The 15,497-nt window shown below is 39.4% G+C and overlaps 1 protein-coding gene across 4 annotated transcripts in view; it reads left to right on the plus strand.

Annotated features, from left to right (window-relative positions):
* The window catches only part of Wdr33 (WD repeat domain 33), a 110,193-nt gene that overhangs the window by 33,336 nt on the left and 61,360 nt on the right, over positions 1-15,497 (plus strand). For all 4 annotated transcript variants that reach the window (XM_029472111.2, XM_029472113.2, XM_021150218.2 and 1 more), the window contains exons 5-7: positions 1,309-1,404; positions 1,570-1,721; positions 3,368-3,465. In XM_029472111.2, coding sequence (XP_029327971.1) covers positions 1,309-1,404; positions 1,570-1,721; positions 3,368-3,465 — 346 coding nt within the window. The remainder of the gene's footprint in view (positions 1-1,308; positions 1,405-1,569; positions 1,722-3,367; positions 3,466-15,497) is intronic.

A 15,497-nucleotide genomic window follows, 5' to 3' on the forward strand; every position in this document is an offset into this window, starting at 1 on the left:
CCTATTTTTGAACTATGTTTTTACTTAGGGTATTAGAATTGTTCTGATGTTTTGTGTATTTATATCTTTTATTGAAAATTAATGAAACTGAACAAAAGGAAAAATGAATTATGCACACACAGGCACATGTGTTTGTTGTGTGGGATCATACTCAGGGGCCTTGTGTTTTCTAGGCAAACCTCTACCATCACTAGCTCCTCTTATAACTTTTAAAGAGTATTTCGTTGTAGGAAAAGTTTGATATTTTTAATGTTCTCAGCATGTGATTTTTTTTTTTTCTTTTGCTCGGTTTACCAGCGGAATGGGGGTATTTTTATTTCAGTTTTAAGACAAGTTCTCATTATGTTTTCCTACCTGGCTTGAACTTGCTTTGTAGACCATGTTGGCCCTGAACTCACAAAGATCTTCCTGCCTTTGCCATGCAAATGTTTGGGATTAATGGTGTGTGCCAGATGCCTGGCCAATTGTCTGTCCGTCTGTCTATTCGTGCCCCCACCCCACCCCCCTTTGGTTTTGAGACCAGGTCTCTCTGTAGCCCTGCCTGTCTGGGATGTATTCTGTAGTACAAGGTGGCCTGGAACTCAGAGATCCTCCCAGCTAAGGATGATCTTGACCTTGTGCATCCTGCCTCAGCCTTTATGTGAGGTAATTGTGGGCCTCTGTCACAGATCTGACGTTACAGTTTTTGAGATGAAGTCTTAAAGTGTACCTAAGGCTAATTTCAAACTGGTGGTCCTTGCAGGTGCTTTAATTATAAGAATATACCACCACACTATTTTTCTATATATATTTGGCAAATAGCAGTTCATTTTTTATTCAGTCACTTGAAATTTTCTAGTGACTGTCTACCTTGTTTTTATTGGTCTACTATGTAGCCTAGAAAAAAGTGAAATCTTTACACATTATGATTTAACTTTCTTTTTAAGTAGATAGCTATTCTCTCTCTCTCTCTCTCTCTCTCTCTCTCTCTCTCTCTCTCTCTCTCTCTCTCTCTCTCCCTCCCTCCCTCCCTCCCTCCCTCCCTCCCTCCCTCCCTCCTGCTTTTCCAGAGATTTTTACTGCAGTTCCTAGCACCCATATTGTGCACTTCACAACTTCCTGTAACTGCAGCTCAAGAGGATGCAGTACCTTCTTACCTCCATGGGCACTGCACACCATGGTTTACACACACACACACACACACACACACACACACACACACACACACACACGTACAAGCAGGCAAATAAGCCTTTGAAATATTCCTTAAATTAGTGAAGTGGCAAGACTTGTGCTTATGTGTGACATACCTTCTTTTTCTTCCTCCAGTGGACCCCGGAAGGAAGACGATTGGTCACTGGAGCTTCTAGTGGGGAGTTCACCTTGTGGAATGGGCTGACTTTCAACTTTGAAACCATATTGCAGGTAACAGTATCCACCAGATGCTAGCTGATTTAAGAACTTGAGAGCACAGACAGTTTCATTGGCAATGTAAAACTTAACAATTGGAGGATTTACTGCTCTGAGTTAATCTAGGTTCCTATTAGTCTCTGTCAAAGCAAAACCTAAAAATGTTTTCTGTTTTCACAGGCTCATGATAGCCCTGTGAGGGCCATGACTTGGTCACATAATGACATGTGGATGTTGACAGCAGATCATGGAGGATATGTGAAATATTGGCAATCCAACATGAACAACGTCAAGATGTTCCAGGCACATAAGGAGGCGATTAGAGAGGCCAGGTTTATACACAATATACCATTTTCTGTAGTCCCTATTGTCATGGTTAAATTACTCTCTAAGTGTATTCTGGGTGCCGAGATGCATGGGCTCTCTCAGATTCTGGGAAACTTTCTGCACCTTATGAACACAATATTTCTCTTTGTTTTCACACATTCACCATTTTGCTGGCACCTTTCTGAAGTAGTTTTGTCCTGGTATCAGCCTTTGCAATATGTTAGAGATGTATTGTCTGCCACATTTTGCACTGGTTTTCTCTTTCATTTATGGCTAATAATGTGTATACGTTATTCCTTTTTATTATCTACTGTGTAAGACAAGAATATTCCAAATAAAGAATTCAGTCTTTAATTATACAACTGAATAAAATCTAAAGCCTGCAGAAATCACCTTCAGAATCCACACAAAATTCAAGGAAAAAAAAGAGGCTTAAGTGAAGACCTGGTTGGCTTGGTTCTGCCACGACTTCAAAAAGAAAGTATAGGACTAAAAAAACCTCACAGATAACTCTCTGGACGTGGCATACATTAACGGATTAATGAATGGGTTCTTCATGCTTTGCAGCTGTAAGCAGACTTTTGTCAAAGAAGACTCTAGGACTTTTCTTCTGATTCACTGTTGATAACATGACTTATGCAAATGTATGAGTGGAGTTAAAACATTCCCAGTGAGTTGTATGTTTTTACATAACAGTGAGAAATGTGTAGTAAACTTGGGGGAAAGAGTTTCACAAATAAGCCTGAAGAAGAATGGCTGCAGCCTCAGAATAAAGCTAAGCAGCATTCTTTTATGGTTGTGCCTTCTATGTGTGGGAAGAGGTTGACTTTAGAAACACTTTTGGCAGTTCCTTGTTTCTACTTTCAGGAATCCACAGAAATGGTTGCATATCCATGTTTCTGCTTTCCAGACTTGGCCTCAGTGTCGTGCTCAGAGGTTTTTCTCACCGTTAATTCATTGAGAAACGTTGAAGGGAGCTCATGGAGAGTCTTGATCTTTTTTCACAGCCAGGAAGAAACTGGCTCCCTCTTGTATAGCAGAGTCATTGGCTTTCAGCTGAAGGCTGAATAGATATTTTAACAGGTGCACTGTTCATGGGATTGCTTTACATCTGGAAGAAGGCATGAGGTTATCACAGCATTTTAAAAAAGTGAGAAACATTATATATAAAGATGATGAGCAGTCAGTTTTACTAGCCTGCTTACAAGTGTTTGAGCCTATCATTTTTGAAGTTTAAGTTTCTGAGGCAGAAACTGATGCTCATGTTTTGAGCAGTATTCCTATGTAGCTTAAATGATTATATGAAGGAATATTGTTAAGAATAGAATACATTCAGTTTCACTGTTAAGGCAACTCCCCATGTTTTGTTGATATAGGAAATAAACCAGAAGGAGCACAGGCAGCATTAGGACTAGTAGTGTACTGAGTAGGTCTTGGAATATTGATGGAAAATGATAAACAATTTTTTTCCAAGCCTTTGGATGAGATGCATATGTTAGCTGACTACATTCTCTTTAAAGGCCTCTTCACTGGATACTTCCTTCTCCTGTTTATAATGCAGCACAGTGTTTTTATTTTTCCCTGTCTGAGAAGCATGGATGATCTGTTAAATGCTGACTTCTTTCCCCTGCTGTGTGTCTTCACGTAACAGTTTCTCACCCACGGATAATAAATTTGCTACATGCTCTGATGACGGCACTGTTAGAATCTGGGATTTTCTTCGTTGCCATGAGGAAAGAATTCTCCGAGGTATGTGTGCTAACAGTACTGATTGAAATATTTAAATAGGGAAGGCTTTTGTGGTTAAATCATCACACTACACAATATTGACTTGAGTCTCCATTAAAGTATTTTTTTATACATTCACCATCTCTGTCAAGAAAGCACAGCTCTTCTCTAGCGTGCATTCATTTAGTAAGTTTTCTCTAATACTATTATTGAATTCTTTGAGCTGTAAATTAAGTATAAGCTCTCCCTTGTCCCCATCACTTATCTTCCTGTGCCCTTTAGGAAAATACTCTTTCCTGACCTTGATATTTCAAACTAATAGACAGTCACATAGTCATGGCAGTCTTTGTTTAGGTAACAAACAACAGACAAAATAGAGGTATTGATGGCTGTACTTCTTGATATTTATTTTGCCCCTTTTGAGAAAGGTCTCATTGTGAGGCTTAAGCTGGCCTAGAACTTCCTATATAGCCTATGCTAGCCTGTAACTTAAGGTCCTTGTTTCAGACTCCAGTTGACCTTCATTGCAACTGGTTTCTTACTTGGAATTGGTAGATGATTGCACATGCATCGTGGAGTGTCAGCACCCTTTATATGACTTCCCAATGTTTGGGAATTAGCTGTGTTTTATTTATCCTTAGTGCAAACATTATAGTAAAACCATTTGTACGTCTAAGTCCTTTCGGTTTTTTAGTCACTGAGAATGTAGTATTTTCAAGTGTTTGAATCTGTGCTACTTTACAAACAGCACTTTCTGCCCCATGCCATTGATTCCTGAATGCCTCAGAAATGACCTCATGTGATAGGAAAATTGAGGGCTGGAGAATAGGTAGCAGAGAGAAAAGTAGTCAGGACATTGAGATTCCGAGATCTCCCTTCATGTGGAAGAGTCAGCAGCTAGTTGTCTTGGTAGAATTAAAAAATTCTTACCACTAGTAAGATATTGTAGCATTGCAGATACGGTAGTACACACCCTTTAATCTAGAAGAGGCAGGCAAATCTCTTGTCAGTTATACTGGTCTACATAGTTGCAGGCCAGCCAACACTGTAATGAAACTCTGTCTTAGAATAAAGCAAACAAACAAAAGTAAACTTAAAGAAATTTACAAACACGTTTCAAGCCAGTGTCCTTGAATTGAATGTGTTTTCACATTAGCTTGGGTCCTCTGTACAGTTGTTCAGCACTGTAGCTAGTATAGGGATCTTGTTGGTGCCTGTCAAATTGAGGGGGCATATGCATGTGCAGGTCATGATACTATGCAACTCCAGTGAGGGAGGGTCTTTGAAAACTTAGTTAGTCTGAGTTATTGTATGGGTGAGTGAGTACCATGACCCAGAAGATTTAAATGACACATTCAGAATAAAGTTAAGTCCAATGCCGTAACTAGAATCTTAACCACCTGACTTATAGCCTGGTAGTACACTTCGGTTAGATTTTTCTTCACTATTCTTAGAAATCTTTTGATGTTAAATAGACATAGGTTAATGTTTCCTAAGCTTTGAAAAATCCTTAAGGTTAAAGAAACTTTTTATTTAAAATAATCCCAAGGAATTGAAATGATTGATTTCACAATGTCCTGAAATACGATAATAGAAGACTCATATAAGACCTTCTCACAGTTTGTATTAAAAGAAAATCTTTTGTATGTTAATATTTCATCTTATGTACCAATGAAGAACTATTCATCTTTTTTTATTAGATATTTTCTTTATTTACATTTCAAATGCTATCCTGAAAGTTCCCTTTACCCTCCCCCGCCCTGCTCCCCTACCCATCCATTCCTACTTCTTGGCCCTGACATTCCCCTGTACTGGGGCATATAAAGTTTGCAAGACCAAGGGGGGGTGCCTCTCTTCCCAATGATGGCCGATTAGGCCATCTTCTACTACATACGCAGCTAGAGACATGAGCTCTGGGGGTACTGGTTAGTTCATATTGTTAGAACTATTCATTTTTGATAATGAAAATATCTCTAAATATGCCTAGTAACCTACTCTGGCATTAAGTGTTAAAACTACCAGTTCGAGTTAAGGTAAACTTTCATTACTAATTTGAGTCTAGGTGAATTTAGATAAAATGGATAATGTTAAAAAGGCAATACAGATTGAAGTATATTAATATCGATTAAATGAGTATTTTTTTCCTCATCATGAGAATATACACAAAAGTATGCTGGATGCCCATGTGTTTATAGGATTTATGTCCTTACACATATCTGCCATTTTCTCCCTTGTAAAGACATTTTTACCACATTATGGTACCTCGGTGATTATATGAGGCAAATGTGAACATATTTAACTAAATTAATTGAAGAACCTAAACAGTTTTGAGAGCAAGTTTCCCATAATCTGATATTTTAGATTCCAGTCTCCACTTTTGTTAATCAGTTTTCTAGGTTCTGTGAAGCTGAGAGCGTTTCTGTGTACTTGGTGGTTGGAGGTCAGATTTACAGTCCTCTCCAGGAGAATGTAAAATTGTTCAACAGGAATTAGAAAGAAGGATCGTAGAGAATATTGGACCCCTAAGTCAAATTGGGACAGGATGAGTGTTCCATCTTCTAAAATGTAAGCTGCCCTGTAGTAAGGGCAGTAATCACAGTCTACCCATCTGGCAGGCAAGCAGGCGTACTCCTTTTTCTGTGGTATGTGTCAGGCACTCACTTTCAGAGCTTAAATATTTGGAAAATAAAGAAAACAGTAGTTGAGGGGAGGTGATGATCACCTTGTCTGAGACTTTATCATATACTTAGCCTTTTCTCCATTGTCCATAAAAACCAGAATTTTACTTTGGTTTTTAGTGATAAAGTATTTGTTACCTCATGTTTCCCCTTTCCAATACCAGGTTTAATTTTTATAACATTCTTCCCATGTGTTAGCAATCTGCTTCTCTATAACTTGCTCTTTCATTTGCAACGTGGAACAAACAAACAACAAATCAAACACATTCTTAGAATCTCAGCACTTAATGTGGAGGACACCCTGGGCTACATAAAACACTCAAAACAACCCAAAAACCTGCAGTCTGTTCTGTCTGGCATCAAATTAAATATTTAAAAATTACAGTTGTGTTTTTCCTCTAAGTTTTTCCACTTTAAGCACACAGTATTCTGCAGAAGCCACAATAGCAAACCTTTCAATGCAAAATTTACAATTGCTCTTTAGTGTCATTTCTGAGATTGTTTTTGAGTCTTTATGTAAAAGAAGTTATACAGAGAAACATAGTTAATCTTTAAAATGGATATAGAGTAATCGGGAGGTTTGGGTGACTGATTCATAGATTTATGAAACTAAATGTAGCACAGAATTGGGAACATCTTGAAAATGTCCCTCATAAGTGGAGTTTATATACATTTGTTCTTTTTCTCTATTAAAAAGTGCTTAAGATTTTTGTAGGCAGCATTTTCACAAACTTTTATCATCTTCAAAGGGGAGAGCAGTTAATAATACTTGTTAGAAAATACTTGTATTGACATAGAAGAGGGAAGACATTCCCGATGAAAATATGCAATCAATGAGTATGCAAAAATAAAACTTAATGAGATACATTCTACTGACTTATAAAAAGACTCTTACTTCAGAAGGTCACTGTACGTGAGTTCTTGTTTTATCTTCTTGATTTTACCAGTAATCGCTGGCACACTGATCAAGATGCTATAAGCACTTCATTTCGCCTTCTCAGCAGCCTTTTGGGATAAGAACTGATGGTTACTACACAGTTAAATAGACCTGCCAAAGCTCAGCCATAGAGAAGTACATACACATTAGAAGTAGGGCTGGGATTTGAAGGCAGGCTGTTTGGCTTGAGTTTATTTTATTGCTATGTTTATCTTACTTTAGTCCAAGACACATGCTAGGCAAGTACCCATCCACTGAGCTGTATCACTAGCCTTTTTTTATATTTTAAAATGTCATGTGCCATGGTGATAGAATTATGAAGTAAAGTAAGCCTGGATAGGAGAGGATGGGCAATGTGATCAGAGGGAACTCTAGTTTATTTGAATATTTTTCTTAAAACTGTCTATATAGGTTACAGTTTCTTTTTTATGTACCACAAAAACATTAAATCATAGTGAACTGTTGAAACTGCAAATGGTTTATAAGGTAGTTGCTGGGTTATACAAATGTGCAGAAAGGAAGCTGCAATGAGTTTAAGGAGTTGGCATGTGCTGGCTGGTTTCCTCAGTATCATGTGCTAGGTAGTACCTTCCTGTGATCTTAGCCCTGGAGAGGTGGAGGTAGTGGAATCAGAAGTTCAGGCTTGCTCTTTGCTAAGTAGCTTTTGAGACCAACCAGGGCAACATGCAACTCTCTATCTAAAAGAAAGTCAAAACCAAACCTGTTTTAGTAAATTTCATTTTGCTTTGCTTTTAGACAGGGTCTTACTCTGTAGTGCAGTCTGGTCTTGGATTCACTATGTGCCTCATGGTGTTCTTCCTATCTCACCGTCTTAGGTGCTCGTTCTCCACTGACATGTGGAGAGGGGAAATGGATCTACACATTCAGTCAGCCTAAGACAAAGAACAGCATTCATACTTTATTTTATTTCATTTTTCCTTCATACTTTTGATAGGTTTCTATGAATAGTTTTTGGTTGCTTTCAATTGGGGCTTTTACTAAATAATCTAAAGCCTCCATTTACAAAGATTTTTTCAGTTTGATAGCAGGATTTTAAATCGTGTAAAAGACATGTTTACAGTCTGAGTGTTCAGGGAAAAATGTAATTCTCATGTGAATAATTTACTTGTTAGGTAAACATTTTTATAGCATTCTATAAAATCTCACCATTTGACCAAAACAACACAGAACCAAAACCCACAAATACTGTTATCATTATAATATAGTCTGTATCAGTGCCTTGATTGCTTTTCTATTGCTGTGAGAAGAAACGTTGAAGAAGGCAACTTACAGAAGAGTGAGTTTTGGGGTTTACAGTTTCAGAGGGTTAGAGCCTCCTGAAGAGGGCATGAGCATCTTTAGGGGAAGCATGGCGGTGGCAGGCAGGCATGGCACTGGAAGAGCTTACATTTCGAGACATAAACATGAGGTGAGGAAGCCAGTGAGAATAGTTTAAGTCTTCTGAGCCATAAAGGAAGAATAGGGACCTAGTCAGGAAATACTGCACTGAGTAAGACTGAACCCAGCAGGGCAAGCTCTAATCCTGTGTCTGACATTAAATGGTTTAGATGACTCAGTCCTTCCAGCTTGGCTGACTACAACACAATTCTCTCTGCCTCATGCTTGTGACTTAACATGTAGGCTCTCAGCTACTGTTTGAGTATCATGTCTGCTTGCCTGCTGCCATGTTTCCTAACTTATCCTCTAAACGCCAAGTTTCCAGGAAGTGCTTTGTTAGTTTCCGTCACCGTGGTGTCTTATCACAGTGATGGAGAAGTAACTAAGACACCAGAAGAACTCAGAAACAGTCAGGGACTGAGACTGCAGCACAGTGGTCGGTCATACACAAAAGCCAGGAGCTATTTTTACTCATAGTTTTGCCTGTAAGGACCCTGTTGGTCCCCTCTAACCCCCCTCTTCCTACTCTTGAGATAGGCTTTAATATGTAGTCCTGGTTGGTCTTGAACTCAGAAATCTGCCTGCTAGGATCCTTATCTTATTTTTTATGTCAGTATCTCACTAACCCTGCCCTGGAACTTGCTATGTAGACAAGGCTGGCCTTCTGCCTCCTGTGGACTGAGATCAAAGGCATATGCCACCAAGTCAACCCATGATCCCAATTCTTCACAGCAGTTGTTAATATTGCTTTAAGCAGTCAACCTTTATGTCATCTTTTTGTTTTTGTTTTTCAAGACAGGGTTTCTCTTTGTAGCCCTGGCTGTCCTGGAAATCGCTCAGTAGACCAGGCTGGCCATGAACCTGTCTTTTTTTTTTTTAATTATTTATTTATTTATTACATGTAAGTACACTGTAGCTGTCTTCAGACACACCAGAAGAGGGTGTCAGATCTCGTTACAGATGGTTGTGAGCCACCATGTGGTTGCTGGGATTTGAACTCTGGACCTTCGGAAGAGCAGTTGGGTGCTCTTACCCACTGAGCAGTCTTACCAGCCCCGAACCTGTCTTTTCCATCAGCTGGGATTAAATTAAAGGCATGTAACACCATTGCCTGACTGTGTCTTCTTGTATTTAATAAATATGGTTCTATAAAAATCAGCTTTGTTCCTGTAAGGAACAAAGTAAACAATTATGTTTTATTCAATATTTAGTTTCTCCCTCTTTCTATTCATCTTATAAAAACTTCATTTAGTGGCAGAAAATGAACTCCTAGACTCTGTATATGTTAGGATAATGTTCTAATCCATCATACTCAATTTTGGGTGATGCTTTAAAAACCTGGGTGTGGTGGTGTACGCATTTAATCCCAGCACTCAGGAGACTGAGGCAGGTGGATTTCTGCGTTTGAGGCCAGCCTGGTCTACAAAGTGAGTTCCAGGACAGCCAGAGCTACACAGAGAAACCCTGTCTCGAAAAATAAAAACAAAACAAAACAAACAAAAAAAACCCCTGTCTTCGCGATATCTAAAAATATGATTATTTTAATTATAAAGCAGTTATTAATTTAAAAAAATCATGTGTGATTTGCTGCCTGTATGTCTGCACCATATGTGTGCCTGTTGCCTTCATTAGTAAGACAAGGTTATTGGATTCTATGAAATTAGAGTTCCAGATGGTTGTGAGCCGCCATACGGATGACAGGGAAAAAGGAAATAGAAGATCAGCAAGTGCTCCTAGCCCTTGTCATCTCTCCAGGCCCAAGAATGCTACATAAAGGAAGACATGGTGGTTTCTAGGTCTTTTTACACATGGCTTTAAAAAATAGCCACATGCACTATTAAATCTTTTGAGGCTTATTTGTCAGGCCCAACTCACTTATTTTTCCCCTTTGGATATATTAAAACACTTTAATGATTGATTTTTAAATCATGTTTATATGAATATTGGTATATGCATGTGCAAGTGGGTGCCATGTGCTGAAACTCAGTGTAAGTTGAGTTATGGGTGGTGGTGGGTGGTGGGTGCATGTGCTATAAATTAAACTCAGATCCTCTGGAAGAGCAACAGGTATTCTTACCTGCTAACCTGTCTCTCTAGCCCTTGAATGTTAACACTTACTATTGCTGTCATTTAGAGAACGTCTTCCTTGTCTATTTATTAAGATTTTGGAGAAACTCTATATCCAGATTTGAAAGTGGAAACTTTCAGGCCTGAGGAGTTACTTACAGTTAAGATCACTTGCTCCTCTCAGAGGACCCAGGTTTCATTTCCAGCACCTAACATGTTTCACAACTGTCTGCAACTTCATTTCCATTAGGGGAGCTAATGCCTTCTGGCCTCTGTGGGTACTCATGCAAACACAGAGATACATGCAGGCAAATACACAGAAAGATACATAATTTGAATTTTTTCCTTTTTATTTTTTGTTATTTTTTGTTGTTTGTTTGGTTGGTTGGTTGCTTGTTTTTTTGAGTCTGTGTATGTAGCTCTGGTTATCCTGGAACTCTGTGTAGATCAAGTTGGCCTCAAACTCAGAAATCTCCCTGCCTCTGCTTCTCCAGTGCTAGAAATAAAAGCTTGTACTATGCCTAGCTGAATAATTAATTTTAAAAGTGAAAAATTTAAGTATTTCTCCATATTGAGATAATTAGAAAATAATAATGGAGATCAACAGGAATTGTAGGACCACGTGGTACGGAGCAGGGTTTTAGGAAATGTCAGGAAGCTCGGTGTTTCTCACAGAAGCTTTCTGTGACACTGAGCAAAAGCCATTTGTCGTGCTACGAAGACTTGAACTGTAGTTTTTAATTTTTGTCATAACTAATGACTGCTTTTTTCATTACAATTATTAATCTGTACTCTTCTAAAATGAGCTGTAGCCAGTGACTGCTGCAAATACGTTAGAAATGGCCTCAGCATGCTTAGTGCCCAGGCTTCAGGCAAAGAAGAGCTGCAGTCTTTTCAGAATGCTAGAGCTGGAGCTTCATTTATAAAGTGCTCCCTGTGGAAGCATGAGGACAAGAGTTCAGTCCTCCCTGGATGTGACAGTACTGGGAAGAAAGACGGGTCCATCTTGGAGGCTTTCTGGCTAGCCAGTCTGGCCAAAACCGTATGTTCCAGGTTCAGTGAGTGACAAGTGATGGAGGAAAATACCTGAATGCCTGTGACGTGCAGGCATGGAGAGCATGGTCCTACTCCACTTGCACATAAAATGTTTAGGTAAGGGCAGTACTGGTTCCATTGAAGGCCAGTGGCTTAAAATAAAAGGTGACTGGAGAACACTTTGGTACTGTAAGCAGGAGTAGGTTTTTTAAAAAACGGAAATAGGAGTGCATTGGCTGCCTTTATATCTGTATACCACATGTGCCTGGCTGGCTCCCTGGAGGCCTGAAGAAGGTACTGGATCCCCTGGAACTGGAGTCAGAGATGGCTGTGAGCTATGATGAGGATGGAACTCCTTGGGTTTTGTGTCCTGAGCAGTACAACTAAAGATGTTTATCACCATCCTTTTTGTTTTTTTCTCCACATTTTCTTTTGAGAGTCTAGCCACGTAGCCTGCCTGGGTATCTTGGAATTGACTGTGTTTACTAAAATGATGTTGAGTTTACGGAGCTCCCTGCTTCTGCCTCCTAACTGCTGTGTCACAGGCATGTGTCATCACACCCAGCCATCTCACTAAACCTGGAGTTGATTTTCTAGACTCCTACTGTATTCTCATCCCCAGCACTGCGGTCACAAGGGCTCCTTTTCTTCTCTCAGCTCACCAATAATGTGAGTGGTAGGGATAGACTCTGGTCCTTACACTGTGCAGTAATTATCTAACCGATTGCTCAGCCCTTCTTTGGAGATACTTAGACGATTCTGTGTTTATGTTGTATGGTTCTCTAAACATTAAGGATGGAGAATATAAAACATCATATTGAATTTTATCGTGGAAAGATTTTGTGTAGAATACAGAATGGGCTATTGTACAAACTATTGAATATCTGTTGAAATTGTGCTACATTTCTTACTGTCAGAAATTATTTTTGATGGGTGGTTGGCTTTCCTAATATTTAAGCAGATTACTTTTCTATTTAATTTAAAAATAAAGTTGAGGATGTAGTGTTGCCTTTTCAAGGCCTCAGTCCTAAGTATGGTGCACATACATGTACATGTTGCGTATGCTGATGCCCAAGCTTATGCATTTGTATCCAGACTAACCAATACTGCGTATTCTTCTCTAGCTTTGTTTTATTCCCCTGATCCAAGGTCTCTCTGCAGGCTGGCCAGCAAGCCCAAACCGTTCTCTTCTCTCTACCCTTAGAGTGCTGGGGTCAGATGTGGCATGACCACACCTGGCCTTTTATGTGGTTGCTGGGGCTCTTCTTATACTTGTGTAGCAAGCAGTCTTGCCCACTAAACCATCTCATTTAGTTGTTTTGAGGCCAAGCCTCTTCCTATAGCACAACCTAGTTTCAGACTCAAGGTCTACTCTCTCAGGTGCTGTAGTTACAGGCATGTGCTACTGTGTCTGATTTGCACTACTTTTAAATCGTTCCCTGCATGTGTACACAAACACATACACATTGTACTTGGTTTTTATATTTACACTAAAACCACCCAACCACCTCTATAAGATGGAATTTCCAGTTATTCAGAGATTCTTTCCTTCCTCTTTCCTATCTAATTATGTCAAGCTCCTAACTTTGAAACATACTTTCAGTAAATTATTATTTTCCTCTTCTAATTTATTTATAGCTTCCTTTATCTCACTTTTATTTGGTTAAAGTTGTCTTAATGTCTTTAACTGTCTTACCTCAATATTTCTTTGAAAATACATTTGTGATTAACCTTACCTGCTGGTTTCCTGCTACTCAGTTACACAAGAGGCAAGTTAGTATACCAAAGGAAGCATGGTGGCTGTTGACACAACCATGGCTGTCTGGAGGTCTAGGTAACATAATCTTGATTTCAGTTGTTTAAGACCTACTAGAGAAAGTAGTGTCCTGGTTTAGTAAAACACTAACCAAAAGGCAACTTGGGGAGGAAAAAGGAAGGCAGAGCATGAACCTGGAGGCAAGACTGAAGCAGAAATGCAGAGAAAGCTGCCTGGGTATGTGCTTGCTGTCCGCGTGGATTGGCTTTCTTACGCAGCCTTGAACTGTTTGCCCATATTTGGCACTGTTTTACTACAGTGGGCCCTCCCATGTTAGTTATCAATCAAGAAAATGCTTTACAGACATGCCCATACGCCAAGCTGTACTTTGCAGGTCTTCAATTGAGGTTCCCCCTTCTCAGGTGACTCTCTTTTTTTTTTTTTTTAAGATGCATTTATCATATGTAAGTACGCTGTAGCTGTCTTCAGACACACTAGAAGAGGGCATCAGATCTCATTACAGATGGTTGTGAGCCACCATGTGGTTGCTGGGATTTGAACTCGGGATCTTTGGAAGAGCAGTCAGTGCTCTTAACCGCTGAGCCATCTCTCCAGCCCACTCAGGTGACTCTTATAAGTTTGTGTCAGCTTGGCAAAAAATAAACCACAGTCAAAGCAAACATTCATCTTAAAATAACACCCCCCACCCCCAAAAAGCAAAGTAACAATACCAAACAAAGAGAATATAAAGAAGCAATACTCTATATAATTATAACCACACATTCTTTTTTTTTTTAATTTATAAGAGTATACTATAGCTGTCAGACACACCAGAAGAGGGCATCAGATCCCATTACAGATGGCTATGAGTCACCATGTGGTTGCTGGGAATTGAACTCAGGACCTCTGGAAAAGTAGTCGGTGCTCTTAACCACTGAGCCATCACTCCAGCCCATAACCACACATTCTTAATCCCAGATGTTAGTCACAGTATTAGACCTTAGCAACATGGGGCACTGGGGCAAGTTCTTCTGGTGGAAAGTGGGGATTAATAAGTAGCCTTTTTGAGTTAGTGTTATGAGTTAATGCATTCATGAAAACTGTCAGTAGTTCTGAATGTGCAGTGTTGGATGATAGCTACTGTTAGGTGATGGCAGAGCTAATTTCACAGCCTCCTTGATTTTGGGATAGATAGAAGTGGTTATTTAGAAGTGTTTATCTACCCCCTCATCATGCATTCCAGGATCTTTGCAGATGCTCGAGCCTCCCATACCTCTTATGCCCTTCTATTTAGTTTTGAAGCTAGGGATTAAATCAGAGCTTTGTGTATGTTTAGCACGCTCTCAGGTGCTATGCTGTACTCTAACCCTTCAGTGTTCTTTTAAATCGTCTACATTACCTGTAATGCATAGAACAATGTTAGTGTTAGATCAATAGTTGTCATCTTGTTCAAAGAATAAGAAAAAAAAATCTATGTGTTTAACTTCTGGTGTCACAGGTCTCAGATTGGCTTAGTTTGCAGGTGTGAGAAACATGGATACAAATGATGACTCTTTATTTTGTAGTACTGGGATTGCATGCATGTTAGTATATATATCCCCAGCCTCTTCTCTTCTCTTCTCTTCTCTTCTCTTCTCTTCTCTTCTCTTCTCTTCTCTTCTCTTCTCTTCTCTTCTCTTCTCTTCTCTCTCTCTTTTTTAATATTATGGTTCATTATTGCAGTACAGGCTTTAATTTGGAGGTAATGTATAAATGCCTTCATTGATTTATACAGTAGTTAACTTGGCTTTATCAGGGTCTTCCAGAAGCATTAACAATCAGTCTTAAGAGTATTTATTTTATGTTTATCAGTACACTGTCACTGTCTTCAGACACACCAGAAGAGGGCATCAGATCCCATTACAGATGGTTGTGAGCCACCATGTGGTTGCTGGGATTTGAACTCAGGACCTCTGGAAGAGCAGTCAGTGCTCTTAACCTCTGAGCCATCTCTCCGGCAACAATCAGTCTTACTAGGATCATTCACTATGGCAAAGATGTGCTTTTGTTCTTTGGTAAAACACTTTTCCCCGGCATCACTTTTCAGTAATCCTACTTCTCTGCACAGTTTTGTGACTTGGCAGAGGACTGTAAGTGAGCAGGACTTGTTCCTTACATGGACATATGTAATGCCATAGACACC

The sequence above is a fragment of the Mus caroli genome, unplaced genomic scaffold (assembly GCF_978045245.1).
Source record: "Mus caroli unplaced genomic scaffold, Mus_caroli_1 scaffold_19, whole genome shotgun sequence".
In the NCBI taxonomy this organism is placed as follows: domain Eukaryota; kingdom Metazoa; phylum Chordata; class Mammalia; order Rodentia; family Muridae; genus Mus; species Mus caroli.